Here is a 15895-nt window from a genome sequence, read left to right on the forward strand (position 1 = left end):
CACCCCTTCCCACTTCCCCGTTCTGGTTTTGCCAAATACTGTTTCACTGAGTCTTTCCAGAACCAGGGGCCACTCCTCCTTTCTTCTTGTATCTCATTTGATGTGTGGATTATGTTTTGGGTATTCCAGTTTTCTAGGTTAATAACCACTTATTAGTGAGAAACTTTGTAATTTTATGAGGTCCCATTTGTCAATTCTTGATCTTTTTTAATATTTTTATTTTCTATATTCTTTGTTTACATTCCAAATGATTTCCTCTTTCCTGGATTCCCCCTCCCCATATGTCCCATAAACTTTCTTCTCTCCATCCATTCTCCGATCCCCTCCCTCCTTTTTTTTCTCTGTCCTTATATTCCCCTCCAATGCTAGATCAATCCTTTTCATGATCAGGACCTTCTCCATACTTCTTCATGGGAGTTATTTGTTATGCGATTTGTGCCTTGGGTATTCAGGGCTTCTGGGCTAATTAATATCCACTTATCAGAGATTGCATTCCATGTGTATTCTTTTGTGACTGGGTTACCTCACTTAGGATGATATTTTCCAGATCAAACCATTTGCCTAAAATTTTTGAGAATTCATTGTCTCTAATTGCTGAGTTGTATTCCATTGTGTAAATATACCACATTATCTGTATCCATTCCTCCATTGAGGGGCATCTGGGTTCTTTCCAGCTTCTGGCTATTATAAATAAGGCTGCTATGAACATAATGGAGCATGTGCCTTTATTGCATGCCGGGGAATCCTTTAGGTATATGCCCAGGAGAGGTATAGCAGGGTCCTCTGGAAGTGTCATGTCCAGTTTTCTGAGAAGCCGCCAGACGGATTTCCAAAGTGGTTGTACCATCTTACAGCCCCACCAGCAGTGGAGGAGTGTTCCTCTTTCTCCACATCCTCGCCAACACCTGCTGTCTCCTGAGTTTTTGACCTTAGCCATTCTGACTGGTGTAAGGTGAAATCTCAGGGTTGTTTTGATTTGCATTTCTCTAATGACTAATGATGTTGAGTACTTCTTAAGGTGCCTCTCGGCCATCCAAATTTCTTCAGATGAAAACTCTCTGTTTAGATCTGTACCCCATTTTTAATAGGGTTATTTGGTTCCCTGGGGTCTAATTTCTTGAGTTCTTTGTATATATTGGATATTAGCCCTCTATCAGATGTAGGGTTGGTGAATATCATTTCCCAATTTGATGGTTGCCGTTTTGTCCTTTTAACAGTGTCCTTTGCCTTACAGAAACTTTGTAATCTTATGAGGTCCCATTTGTCAATTCTTGATCTTAAAGCATAAGCTATTGGTGATCTGTTCAGGAACTTCCCCCCTCCCCCCCCCCCCCCCCCCGTGCCCATGTACTCTAGGGTCTTCCCCAGTTTCTTTTCTATTAGTTTCAGTGTGTCTGGCTTTACATGTAGGTCCTTGATCCACTTGGAGTGAAGTGATCACTCTTCTGCATGCTGACCTCCAATTGAACCAGCACCATTTGTTGAAAAGGCTATCTTTTTTCCACTAGATGTTTTTGGCTCCTTTGTCGAAGATCAAGTGACCATAGGTGTGTGGGTTCATTTCTGGATCTTCAATTCTATTCCATTGGTCCACTTCTCTGTCACTGTGCCAATAACATGCAGTTTTTAACACTATTGCTCTGCATTATTGCTTGAAGTCCCCCTACTGATTCCCCCAGAATTTCTTTTGTTGTTGAGAATAGTTTTAGCTATCCTGGGTTTTCTGTTATTCCAGATGCATTTGAGAATTGCTTTTTCTAACTCTGTGAAGAACTGAGTTGGGATTTTGATGGGGATTGTGTTGAATCTGTAGATCGCTTTTGGCAAGATGGCCATTTTAACTATATTAATCCTGAAAATCCATGAGCATGGAAGATTTTTCCATTTTCTGAGGTCTTTTTTTGATTTCCTTCTTCAGTGACCTGAAGTTCTTGTCGTATAGACCTTTCACTTGTTTGGTTAGAGTCACACCAAGATACTTTATATTGTTTGTCGCCATTGTGAAGGGTGTCATTTCCCTAACTTCTTTCTCAGCCTGCTTATCCTTTGAGTATAGGAAGGCAACTGATTTGCTTGAGTTGATTTTATAACCTGCCACTTTGCTGAAGTTGTTTATCAGCTGTAGGAGTTCTCTGGTGGAGGTTTTTGGGTCACTTAAATAGACTATCATGTCATCTGCAAATAGTGATAATTTGACTTCTTCCTTTCCAATTTGTATCCCCTTGACCTCCTTATATTGTCTAATTGCTCTAGCTAGAACTTCAAGTACTATATTGAAAAGATATGGAGAGAGAGTACAGCCTTGTCTAGTCCCTGATTTTAGTGGGATTGCTTCAAGTTTCTCTCAGTTTAGTTTGAGGTTAGCTACCGGTTTGCAGTATATTGCTTTAACGATGTTTAGGTATGGGCCTTGAATTCCTGTTCTTTCCAAGACTTTTAGCATGAAAGGATGGTGAATTTTGTCAAATGCTTTTTCTCCATCTAATGAGATGATCATATGTTTTTTTTCTTTGAGTTTCTTTATGTAGTGGATAGCATTGTTGGACTTTCTTATATTGAACCATCCCTGCATCCCTGGGATGAAGCATACTTGATCATGGTGGATGATCGTTTTGATGTGTTCTTGGATTCGGTTGGCAAGAATTTTATTAAGTATTTTTGCATCAATATTCATAAGAGAAATTGGCCTGAAGTTCTCTTTCTTTGCTGGATCTTTGTGTGGTTTTGGTATCAGCATAATTGTGGCTTCATAGAATGAGTTGGGTAGAGTTCCTTCTGTTTCTATTTTGTGGAATAGTTTGAAGACAATTGGTGTTAGGTCTTCTATGAAGGTCTGATAGAATTCTTCACTGAAGCCATCTGGTCCCGTGCTTTTTATGGTTGGGAGACTTTCTATGACCCTTTTTATTTCTTCATGTGTTATGGGATGGTTTAGTTGATCTATTTGATCCTGATTTAATTTTGGTGTCGAATATCTGTCTAGGAAACTGTCCATTTCCTTCAGATTCTCCAGTTGTGTTGAGTATAGGCTTTTGTAGTAGAATCTAATGATTTTTTGAATTTCCTCAGTTTCTGTTGTTATATCTCCCTTTTCATTTCTAAGTTTGTTAATCTGGATCCTGTCTCTGTGCCCTTTGGTTAGTCTGGCTAAGGGTTTATCTATCTTGTTGATTTTCTCAAAGAACCAGATCCTGGTTTTGTTGATTCTTTGTATGGATCTTTTTGTTTCTACTTGATTGATTTTGGCCCTGAGTTTGATGATTTCCTGCTTTCTACCTCTCCTGGGTGAAATAGCTTCTTTTTGTTCCATGGTTTCAGGTGTATCATTAAGTTTCTAGTGTATGCTCTCTCCATTTTCTTTTTGGAGGCACTCAAGGCTATGAGTTTTCCTCTTAGCACTGCTTTCATTGTGTCCCATAGATTTGGGTATGTTGTGTCTTCATTTTCATTAAGTTCTAAAAAGTCTTTAATTTATTTCTTTATTTCTTCCTTTACCAAGGTATCATTGAGTAGAATATTGTTCAGTTTCCACGTGTATGTGGGTTTTCTGTTGTTTTTGTTGCTATTGAAGACCACTTTTACTCCATAGTGATCTGATAGGAGGCATGGGATTAGTTCGATCTTCTTATATTTGTTGAGGTCTGTTTTGTGACCAATTATATGGTTGATTTTGGAGAAGGTACCATGAGGTGCTGAGAAAAAGGTATATTCTTTTGCTTTAGGATAGAATGTTCTATATATATATCTGTTAAATCTAATTGGTCCAAAGCTTCAATTAGTTTCATTGTGTCCCTGTTCAGTTTCTGTTTTCCTGATTGGTCCATTGAGGAAAGTGCAGTGTTGAAGTCACCCACAACTAACTCTAACTAACTCTAGGTACACAGAGCTCAGTTCACCATCAGCCAAGATGTCCAATGCTTTCATCAGGGGTTAGATGATCTCTCTGACTCCATTGACTCCCTAGCTGGGGTTGTCTTTCAAAATAGGTGTGGACTTTATCTCCTGTTCCTTCAACAAGGCAGACTTGGTGCAGCTTTAAAAGAAGAATGCTGTTTCTATATTAGTAAAACAGGAGTTGTAAGAGATAACATGAGAAAAGTCAGAGAAGGACTAGAAAAACGAAAGAGAGAAAGAGAACAGGCAGAACGTTGGTATGAAAATTGGTTTTCCACCTCTCCATGGCTCGCTTCCCTTCTACCCAGTATTCTGGGATCCTTTGTAGGTCTATTATTGTTATGTTCTTTTGAACCATGGGCTTTTAATCACCTCACTGCTGGCAGCCAAGCCCATTCAGATACATTACCATCATTTGGCTATGTAGGATTGAGAGATGGCTACCCAGCCCCCCCTCCCCCCAGGCAGTGACAAAACAGCCCAAATGGCACAATTGAATGCCCTAGCAGAGTGAGCATTCCTATCACAGCCATTCCAGTTGGAGCTCCAGAAGGAGCCCTCAAACTCAAGGTACCTGTGATAATACAATTGCTTAGTAGTTAGCCAATGTTCAGCACCTTCCCTGGACCACACCTCCCCTAAGACAGGAATCTCTGGAGACTGGCAGAGATATCCAGTGACAGGTAAGGGATTATGGATCACTGGGTCGAATCTTAAGACAGAAGCTACTCCATCTTTTTGGTACCTCATCTGTTTTATTCATCGATGGCTGTCTGAGTTCTGCTCCCTATAATACCAAGAAGGGGGAGATTCCAGAAACCATTCTCACATTAATATCAATACCTCCTCCTTTCAGCCATCTTACATGCTCAAGCATGATTTTAGCTTTCACCTTTACCAAATAGCAAGTTGGTCAGTACAAACAGAGCTCACCTTCAGTTAGGTTACTGTAGCAATCTCTTTCCACTTCACCTCCTCATGATCATTTTAGTTAGCCAACTTCCTTGAAATCCAGCCAGCTTTGTCATGAGATTCTGAGAGACAATTCTAAGAGACTATTCCCTAGAGACAATGTTTAGAGGGGCAATGCTTGCCCCCTGAGAGACTGTTCCCTGGAGACAATGTTTGCCCCCTTATACTCCCTCTCTACATCCTGCTTGCTTTCCTTTATATTGCATTGTGTAAAACAAAATTTGACAGCTTGATCAGAATCCTTTCTTGCTGTCTGTTTTTTGTGTCTCTTGTCCCCCATTCTCCCCTAGGTGGTCCAGGGAATGCCTTTGACTATCCTGTGGGTCGGGACAATTGGCTATTAGCATCCTTTTCTATATTTGTCAGGCTCTGGCAGAGCCTCTCAGGAGATAGCTATATTAGGCTCCTGTTGCTCTCTTCTTGCCCCCTACAATAATGTCTGGGTTTGGTGACTGTATATGAGATGGATCCCCATGTTAGGCAGTCTCTGGATGGCCTTTTCTTCAGTCTGTGCTCCACACTTTTACTCCATATTTCCTCCTGTGAGTATTTTGTTCCATCTTCTAAGAACTACTGAAGCTTCTACATGTTGGCCTTTCTTATTGAGCTTCATATGGTCTATAAATTGGTTTTTGGGTAACCCCAGCATTTGGGATAATATCCACTTATCAGGGAGTACATACCATGGCTGTTCTTTTGTGATTGGGTCACCTCACTCAGGTTGATATTTTCTAGTTCCATCCATTCGCCTAAGAATTTCATGAAGTCATTGTTTTTAATAGCTGTAAAATGTACCCATTTTCAGTATCCATTCCTCTATTGGATGGCGTCTGGGTTCTTTCCAGGTTCTGACTATTATAAAGCAGGCCGCTATGGACATAGTAGAGCATGTGTCCTTGTTATATGTTGGAAAATCTTTTGGGTACATACCCAGGAGTAGTATAGCTTGGTCCACAGGTAGTACTATGTTCTATTTTTCTAGGAACTTCCAGACTGATTTCAAGAGTGGTTGTTCCAGCTTGCAATCCCACCAACAATGGAGGAGTGTCCATCTTTATCCACATCCTCAAAAGCATCTGATGTCGTCTGAGGTTTTGATCTTAGCCATTCTGACAAGTGTGAGATGGAACCTCAAGCGAGTTTTGATTTGCATCCTGATGAATAAGGATGTTGAACATTTGTTTGTGTGTTTCTAGGCCATTCAATATTCCCCAGGTGAGAATTCTATGTTTAGATCTGTACCCCATTTTTATTAGGGTTATTTCATTCTCTAGAGTCTAACTTCTAGAGTTCTTTGTATATATTGAATATTAACCCTTTATCATATATCAGATGTAGGATTAGTAAAGACCTTTCCCCAGTCCATTGTTTGCCATTTTATCCTATTGACAGTGTCCTATGCCTTAAAGAAGCTTTGAAATTTTATGGGGTTCCATTTGTCAATTATTGATCTTAAAGCATAAGGCACTGGTGTTTTGTTCATGAACTTTTTTTCTCTCTTCCCCACTTTCTCTTCTATTAGTTTCAGAATATCTGGTTTTATGTGGATATCCCTGATCTACTTGGACTTGAGCTTTGTACAAGGAGATAAGAATGGATCAATTTGCATTCTTCTACATGCTAACTGCTAGTTGAACCAGAACCTTTTGATGAAAATATTGTCTTTTTTCCACTGGATGGTTTTAGCTCCTTTGTCAAAGAGCAAGTGAGTATAAGTGTGTGGGTTCATTTCTGGGTATTCAGTTCTATTCCATTGATCTACCTGCCTGTCTCTGTACCGATGCCATGCAGTTTTTATCATGATTTCTCTGTAATACAGTTTGAGGCCAGGAATGAAGATTTTCCAAGATTTTCTTTTATTGTTAAGAATAGTTTTCTCAATCCTGGGTTTTTTGTTATTCCAGATGAATTTGAAAATTGCTTTTTCTAACTCTACAAAGAATTGTGTTAGAATATTGATGGGGGTTCCATCGAATATGTATATTGCTTTAGGCAAGATGGATATTTTTACTATATTAATTCAGCCAATTCAAGATCATGGGAGATCTTTCCATCTTCTGAAGTCTATTTCCATTTCTTTCTTCAGAAACTTGAAGTTCTTATACAGAATTTTCACCTCTTTGGTTACTGTCATATCAAGATATTTTATATTATTTTGACAATTGTGCAATTTGTCATTTCCTTAATTTCTTTCTCAGCCTGTTTATCCTTTGAGTACTAGAAGGCTACTGATTTGTTTGAGTTAATTTTATATACAGTCACTTTGCTGAAGTTGTTTATCACGTTTAGAAGTTCTCTGGTGGAATTTTTAGTGCAACTTAAGGAAAGTATCCTAATGTCTGCAAATAATGATACTTTGACTTCTTCCTTTACAATTTGTATCACTTTGACCTCTTTTCATTGTAGAATTACTCTGGCTAGGACTTTGAGTACTATGTTGAATAGTTAGGGAGAGAGTGGGCAGCGCTGTCCAGTCCCTGATTTTAGTGGGATTGCTTCAAGTTTCTCTCCAGTTTGTTTGATGTTGGCTACTGGTTTGCTGTATATTGCTTTTACTATCTTGAGGTATGGATCTTGAATTCCTATCTTCACAAGACCTTTAACCATTAAGGGGTGTTGAAAATTGTCAAATGCTTTTTCAGCATCTAATGAAATGATCATGTGGTTATTTTTAAATTTGTTTCTATAGTGGATTATGTTGAAGGATTTCCATATATTGAAACATCCCTGCATTCCTGGGATGAACCCTTATTGATCATAATGGATACTTGTTTTGATGTGTTCTTGGATTTTGGGTTGCAAGAATTTTGTTGAATATTTTTGCATTGCAATTAACAAGGAAATTTAGCCTGGATTTCTCTTTCTTGGGTCTTTTTGTGGTTAGGTATAAGCATAATTGTGGCTTCATAGAATGTACTGAGTTGTGTTATTTCTGTTCCCATTTTATGCAACAATTTGAAGACCAGTATTAGGTCTTCTTTGAAAGCCTGATAAAATTCTACACTAAACCCATCTGGTCCTAGGAGACTTTCAGTGATTGCTTCTAGTTTGTTAGGGGTTATAGGAATGTTTACATGGTTTATCCTGATCCTGATTTAACTTTGGTACCTAGGGTCTACCTAGAAAATTGATAATTTCATCCAGATTTTCAAGTTTTGTTGAATATAGGCTTTTGGTGTAGCATCTGGTGATTTTTTTCAATTTCCTCAGTTTCTGTTGTTATGTCTCCCTTTTCATTTCTGATTTGTTAATTTGGATACTCTTTCTGTGCCCTCTGATCTGGCTAAGGGTTTATCCATCTTGTTGATTTCCTCAAAGAATGAGCTCCTGGTTTTGTTGATTTTTTGTATAGACCTTTTTGTTTCTACTTGAATGCAGTGAAGCTAACAGAAGTTGTGAGCCAAATGGATTTAACAGATATCTATCGAACATTTCATCCTAAAACAAAAAAAAAATAGTTTCTCAGCACCTCATGGTACCATCTCCCAATTGGACTATATTAGTGGCCACAAAACAGGGCTCAACAGATACAAGAAGAGTGAAATATTCCCATTCATCCTATTAGGTCACCACACACTAATGCTGGTCTTCCATAATAACAAAAACAACAGAATGCCCACATACACATTGAAGGTGAATAATGCTCTATTCAATGATAATTAGTCAAGAAAAAAAATTAATGACCGTTTTGGATTTAATGAATATGAAAACGCAGCATACTAAAACTTACAGGATCCAATGAAAATAGTACTAACAGGAAAACTCATAGTTCTAAGTGCCTTCAAAAATAATCTGGAGAAAGCAAACACTAGCAGGGTGACAGGACACTTGAATGCTCTAGAACAAAAAGAAGCAAATATTCCCTAGAGGAGTGGACAGCAAAAAATAATAAAACTCTAGACGGAAATCAAATCAATAGTAAAAATGAAACAAAGTATCAAAACATTTCTTTACAATAAAATACTGATTACAACAGCAGTTCATACCTGGGAACAAGGTATGGTTGAAACAGTTCTGACCATACTGCTTATTGGTGGAATATTGTCTTTGATTTTTATGTTCAGAAAACAATTAGACAATTTAGGCTGTCTTTATGAGGCATAGTAGTAGGATCATGGAAGTTAGTGTTGAATGTAAATTGAAATGTGGGGAGCAATGCTAAGATGATTCCAAGGGAAAGAATATTAGTAAGTGGCCTAAAAACCATTTTTGTTTTATTATGTCAAAGAACTTGACTACAGTTATCTGTGTCAGGGAAAAAAACCTGCTATATATATATATATATATATATATATATATATATATATATATATATATATATATATATATATATATTTTTTTTTTTTTTGTAAATTTCAAGAGTTTTGGATTAGTGACATTGGCAGACAAGGTTTCAAGACAGTCTAGTATATACTGTGCCATGTGGTTAATAGTGGTTTCTATGCAGACCTGTAATGATAAAGAGGAAAGAGAAAAAAATAGAAAATTCTCTCAAAAAATTGGAGAGAAAAACACCATGAAATGTAATGTTAGAGCCAAGTCCAGTGCTCAAAAAGATAAGATTTGTAAAAGAAAGCCTCATGACAAGAAGAGTAAAAAATTATGGTGATCTTAAGTGAAGGCACTATCCCCCTAAGTTTCCTGGAACCCACCACCATTAGTTGAACAGTCCTTGAGGGGAGAGCAAGGTTTAAAAATAGAACAAAGAGAAAGAAGACACAGAGATTCAGGAGATCTATATACTGCAGTGAATAGTGTAGTAGCAAGCCTGAGTCTATATTATTTAGCCTTTTTAAACCCTACAGTATTATAGGAAACAAAACAAGTTAGCAGAAACAATTGCTGATATTTACACAGAATATCTGTTCCCATCCACAGGCCTCCTTACTCTTTCCATTAAGATCAATAGAAACTTCAGCCCCTCTCCTAGTGTGTCAAGTGCATCTCCCCATATTGTTACATGTGTCAGAAGGTGAGGAAACCTATCAGCCTACTCTAACATCCCTAGTTTCTGCCTGGCAGGAAGACTTTTTTTTACAGAGGCAAGCAAAGGGCTCCTGGCACCTAAGTTTACTTTTTATAAAAAGTAATTAAAGAAAAGTCGAATCACTGGAGAAAAGAATGAAAATGTAAAGCTGGTATACATTAAATGGAATGAGGATACTAAGTTGCAACTCAAGCATATTGCAGAACTTGCATGTCTAGCCGATTGGTTTTTGTTTTAGAGCTACAAATGCAAAAAGGGGTATTCTAAAATCTTCCTTATTAACTAAGGAAAGCCACTGAGGCTAGGCATGGATCAGTGAAGTCCCTGTATGGAGAGACCCAGTGAGATCAGTCTGTGAAGTTATAAGGGTAAACCTGAATTGTATTGGAAACCTCAAGATGTTGGAAATGGAAGAATCATGGGACAACGGCCTGAGAGAACTAAAGCCCAGGAGTGTAACCTGGCCAAGGGAGAGAGATGATTGTTACAGTCAACAAAGCTAAAATGAGTTGGAGATCTGAAGGACACTTCAGATAACAGCCTTGGATATTCAGAAGTTAGAATTTGCCCTGATGGTTTTCAGTGTTGCTTTGGGTAAGTGCTTCCTCACTATTCTCTCTTATTCCTTTGGGATGGTAATGTATATTCATTGTCTTTAATGTTGGAAACTTGTTATATGCTTTAGGATTTTGATATTATAGGAGGTTTCAAATAAGAAATTGCTATGAGTCTCAAAACAGAATTTGAACTTTGATTTCTAAACAGCATTGAGACTGTGATAAGCTACATGGGCTATTGACTAGGAACAAAGGCATTTTGCATCAAGATGTGGTTTCAGGCCTGGGGTTAAAATTAGAATGTGGTGGTTTAAATAAGATGGGCTAAATAGAAATAGGCTGATATATTTATTTAAATGCTTAGTCATGAGAGAGTAGTACTAATGGAAGAAATGAATAGGAGGTTTGGCCCTGTTGAATGAAGTGTGTCACTATGGGAGGCTTAGATATTTCAAAATTCCAAGCCAAAGTCCAAGCCAGGTGTAGTGGCTTTTTCTCTTTCTGCTGCCTGTGGTTTAAAATATAGAATTTCTTCAGCAAAATCTATACCAGTATTCCATCATATTCCCAACTAAGAAGATGAACCAAATATCTGAAACTGTAAGAAAGCCCAAATTAAACTCTGTATTTTATGAGTTGCCTTACTCATTGTGTCTCCTCACAGCAGTAGAAAAAAAGAGCAATAAAAAATGCAAGAAGGTATAGCACGAGTTGCTTTTGTGAGGGCAAGATAATTTTGTCCCTGAACCAATATCACAGAATGCAACACATAGGGAAACCAGCATACTTCTCTGAGCCACAAAATCTCCTATTCTCATGATAACACAAGGATAGGAATATAATCTTAGTAAACAGGCAGTCTTCTTATGACAGTAGCAAGTAAAAAATATCTGCATTGATTAGAACAAGACAAGAAAACATTTTGACATTGGCAGTTCATTTGTATGTATGCATACACCCTGAGTAAGCAACCAGAAACGACACTATTTAATAAACATTTCATCCTTTGTTCAGAGATCAAAGTATTGAGACATGTTCCGGCCAACATTTGTATATACTATTGGCTATTTTATCATTTGCTCTGAAAAAAAAAATTAGTTCTTGAACCTGTGGAAAATTAAATAAAAATGTTCAAAACATTCTCCCTGAGTGAGTATAAAAGCTGGAAACTCCCCAAAGTTTAGAATATTATACTCTGAAACATTTTATTTTCTTGTTGAATCACTTATTGTCTACAGCATGGATTTTGACTTGGGAAATCATCAGAAAAGTGTGAAGACCAAAACGTTAAAGGATCCTATGAACAACAAAAGTATATTGTAGTACATATGATATATATCATATATCCTACTTGAGATGCTCCTGGTATTTTATACATGCATGGGAAGATGTAGACAAGTTTCTTCAAGATTGATTACTATAGAAATGCATCTAGGTTCCAGAGAAAGAATATTTCTAGGGATATGTTGAAAAGACTCATTTTACTAGATTTTTGAAAAATATGGAAGAGTGTTCAATGGGTATAATCTTAGAGTCAGTTGATGGAAGCTGTTAAAGTCTTTAAATTCACCATACAGCAATCTCAAAGAACTTATAAAAATAAATAGATAATTTATCAATCCTGGGTCAAACCTGGCGAGTTTAAAATTGTTAGCAAAATTTGCAAGAAAAACCTGTAACTGTTAAAGATGTTAAAAGTACTATATAGAAAAGTTATGTAGATGGAAAATAGTTCATGTCCCCTCAGAGTAAAATGGAGCAGTTGGAAAAGATATGAGAAAATATCATTTTTTTTAAAAAACAAATCTGATTACATATACTAATATAATGGATCACAAATAGAGAGTTCCAAAAACAAAAATATTTCCATGTGCAATTATGAAGCATCCAATATAATTATAACAAAATAGAGATAAGAATACAGGTTCTGATGAACTGGATACAGCTAGTCAACAGAACTAGGAACCTAGTTGTTGGCTATCAAAGTTGCTTTATTTATAAAATAATAAATATATTTATTCTTCTATAGTATGCAACACACTGTGCCAATAAGTTTGCAAAATATTTCTTTCATGTTTTACAAGGTATTTTTATTCAGAAAAAAAGCACAATTGAAATGAAAGCACGATGTATTTATTTGATCTATCAATGACAACAGAAACATGAATATCTTGATGAATATGTTTGAAGATTTCTATGTAATTAAGAATTTATATCCTAACCTGTGAGATAAAATTTTCTACTAGAATGTGGTTTGTCTCTGATGCAGTAAAGTGAGTTCCTATCTGGTCTGAACAAAATAATGTAGCACTTGGGGGCAAATATGCAGCCCAGCAGCCCTAAACTGGAAGCCAAAATGGAGAAGATTTCCATGGCCACCATGACCTTTCCCTTGGTGCTATGGTAGACAGGGAAGAATGTGACCCAGACACTGAAGAATACTAACATGCTAAATGCCAAGAACCTGGCTTCATTGAATGTGTCAGGCAGGTTCATGGAGAAGTAGGCCATAGTGTAGCTCCCAAGTGCTAAGCAGCAGAGGTATCCCAGGACACAGTAGAAGGCAATAGCTGAGCCCTTGTTGCACACAATGATGATGTGTCCGTGTTCAGAGTGTAGATCTGAATCTACAAAGGGAGGAGAAGTGCTCAGCCAAATTCCACAGAGCACAAGATGGATGAGGGTACAAATGGGAATGATGAAATTAGGGGCCCTTGACAACATAAACCATCTCATCATTCGCCCTGGAATTGTGACTTTGAATGCAAGAACCACAGTAAGAGTTTTAGCAAATACTGTGGAAAGTGCCACTGTGAACAGACCTCCATATATGCTCTGCTGTAGGATACATGTGACTTTGTTGGGATATCCAATGAAGAGCAAGGGACAGACAAAACAGCAGGTCAGAATGATGAGTAAGATGTAAGTTAGAGCCTGATTATTGGCCTTTACAATGGGAGTGTTATGATATTTTACAAAAACTCCAAGGACACCAGCTGTGATTACAGTGAGGCTCAGAGACATACATGTGAGGACCATTCCCAAGGGGTCTTCATAACCCAAAAATGTCTCAGCTTTCTGGAGGCAGTGGTTCTTCTCTCTGTTTGCATAGTGACTTTCTGGACATTTCACACAATTATCCACATCTGTTTAAGAATGAAAGTGTTAATGAGTCTAATGTTAGGCAAGAATTGTTATCACAAGTCAGTTATTATCTTCATATTTCAGGCATGTGATATAAGTTCATCTCTTTTGTTGTTATTTCAGGGTCAAGTAAATTAGTGCTTAATAGTATAAATGCCAAAATATTTTCTAATCAATAGTTACAAATAAATACTTTATATTGTCTTTACATGGACTTTAAGGAAATGGTTTATTTTCATCATATATGTATGTAAACATTCTTGCATTTAAGTGATATTTTTCCTTATGTATGTAGGTATACATAGTTTTTTTGTGATTTATTAATTCTCTTTTTTTTTATTTGGTGTATTCTTTATTTATATATCAAATGATTTCCCCTTTTCTGGGTCCCCACTCCCCGCAAGTCCCATAAGCCCTCTTCCCTCCCCCTGTTCCTCCATCTACTCCTTCCCAATTCCCTGTTCTGGTATTCCCCTATACTGTTGCATTGAGTCTTTCCAGAGCCAGGGGTCACTCCTCTGTCCTTTTTGGACATCATTTAATATGTGGATTATTTCTTGGGTTTTCAAAGTTTCTAGGTTAATATCTACTTATCAGTAAGTGCATACCATAATTGATCTTTTGAGACTGGGTTACCTCACTTAGTATGATGTTCTGCAGCTCCATCCATTTGTCTATGAATTTCATGAATTCATTGTTTCTAATGGCTGAATAGTACTCCATTGTACTAAATATGGATACCACATTTTTTTGTATCCATTCCTCTGTTAAGGGACACCTGGGTTCTTCCCAGCTTCTTGCTACTACAAATAGGGCTGCTATGAACATAGTGGAACATGTGTTCTTATTACATGCTGGGGAATCCTCTGGGTATATGCCCAGGAGTGGTATAGCAGGGTCCTCCAGAAGTGCCATGCCAAGTTTTCTGAGGAACCCCCAGACTGATTTCCAAAGTGGTTGCACCATCTTAAAATCCCAACAGCAGTGGAGGAGTGTTCCTTTCTCCACATCCTCGCCAGCACCTGCTGTCTCCTGAGTTTTTGACCTTAGCCATTCTGACTGGTGTGAGGTGAAATCTCAGGGTTGTTTTGACTTGCATTTCCCTAATGATTAATGATGTTGAACATTTCTTAAGGTGTTTCTCAGCCCTCCGAAGTTCTTCATGTGAAAAATCTTTGTTTAGCTCGGTACCCAACTTTTTAATGAGGTTATTTGGTTCTCTAGGTTCTACATTCTTGAGTTCTCTGTATATATTAGATATTAGCCCTCTGTCAGATTTAGGGTTGGTGAAGATCCTTTTCCAATTTGTTGGTTGATGTTTTGTCCTTTTGACAGTGTCCTTTGCCTTAGAGAAACTTTGTAGTTTTATGAGGTCCCATTTGTCAATTCTTGATCTTAGAGCATAAACTATTGGTGATCTATTCAGGAACTTTTCCCCTGTGCCCATGTCCTTGAGGGTCTTCCCCAGTTTCTTTTCTATTAGTTTCAGTGTTTCAGGTTTTATGTGGAGGTCCTTGATCCATTTGGAGTTGAGCTTAGTACAAGGAGATAAGAATGCATCGATTCGCATTCTTCTGCATGCTGACCTCCAATTGACCCAGCACCATTTGTTGAAAAGGCTATCTTTTTTCCACTGGATGCTCTTTTGTCGAAGATCAAGTGACCATAGGTATGTGGGTTCATTTCTGGGTCTTCTATCCTATTCCATTGATCTGTTTGCCTGACATGGTACCAATACCATGCATTTTTTATCACTATTGCTCTGTAGTAAAGTTTGAGCTCTGGGATACTGAATCTCCCTGAAGTTCTTTTACTGTTGAGAATAGTTTTAGCTATCCTAGGTTTTTTGTTATTCCAGATGAATTTGAGCATTGCTCTTTCTAGCCCTATGAAGAACTGGGTTGGGATTTTGATGGGGATTGCATTGAATATGTAGATTGCCTTTGGCAATATGGCCATTTTAACTATATTAATCCTGCCAATCCATGAGCATGGAAGATTTTTCCATTTTCTGAGATCTTCTTCGATTTCCTTCTTCAGAGATCTGAAGTTCTTGTCATATAGGTCTTTCACTTGTTTGGTTAGAGTCACTCCAAGATACTTTATGCTGTTTGTGGCTATTGTGAAGGGTGTCATTTCCCTAATTTCTTTTTCAGTCTTCTTATCCTTTGAGTATATAAAGGCTACTGATTTGCTTGCGTTGATTTTGTAGCCAGCCACTTTGCTGAAGTTGTTTATCAGCTGTAGGAGTTCTCTAATAGAGTTTTTAGGCTCACTTAAGTATACTATCATACCATCTGCAAATAGTGATAATTTGACTTCTTCCTTTCCAATTTGTATC

General features: G+C 37.5%; 1 protein-coding gene across 1 annotated transcript in view; it reads right to left on the bottom strand.

The window, feature by feature from the left end:
• Window positions 1-4035: 4035 nt before the first annotated feature.
• The window catches only part of LOC127672472 (vomeronasal type-2 receptor 116-like), a 33158-nt gene continuing 21298 nt past the window's right edge, over window positions 4036-15895 (bottom strand). Inside the window, exons 6-8 of the mRNA XM_052167620.1 lie at window positions 12654-13556; window positions 5261-5280; window positions 4036-4110 (exon numbers count right to left, since the gene is read on the bottom strand). Coding sequence (XP_052023580.1) covers window positions 4036-4110; window positions 5261-5280; window positions 12654-13556 — 998 coding nt within the window. The remainder of the gene's footprint in view (window positions 4111-5260; window positions 5281-12653; window positions 13557-15895) is intronic.

Source organism: Apodemus sylvaticus, chromosome 22, assembly GCF_947179515.1.
Source record: "Apodemus sylvaticus chromosome 22, mApoSyl1.1, whole genome shotgun sequence".
In the NCBI taxonomy this organism is placed as follows: domain Eukaryota; kingdom Metazoa; phylum Chordata; class Mammalia; order Rodentia; family Muridae; genus Apodemus; species Apodemus sylvaticus.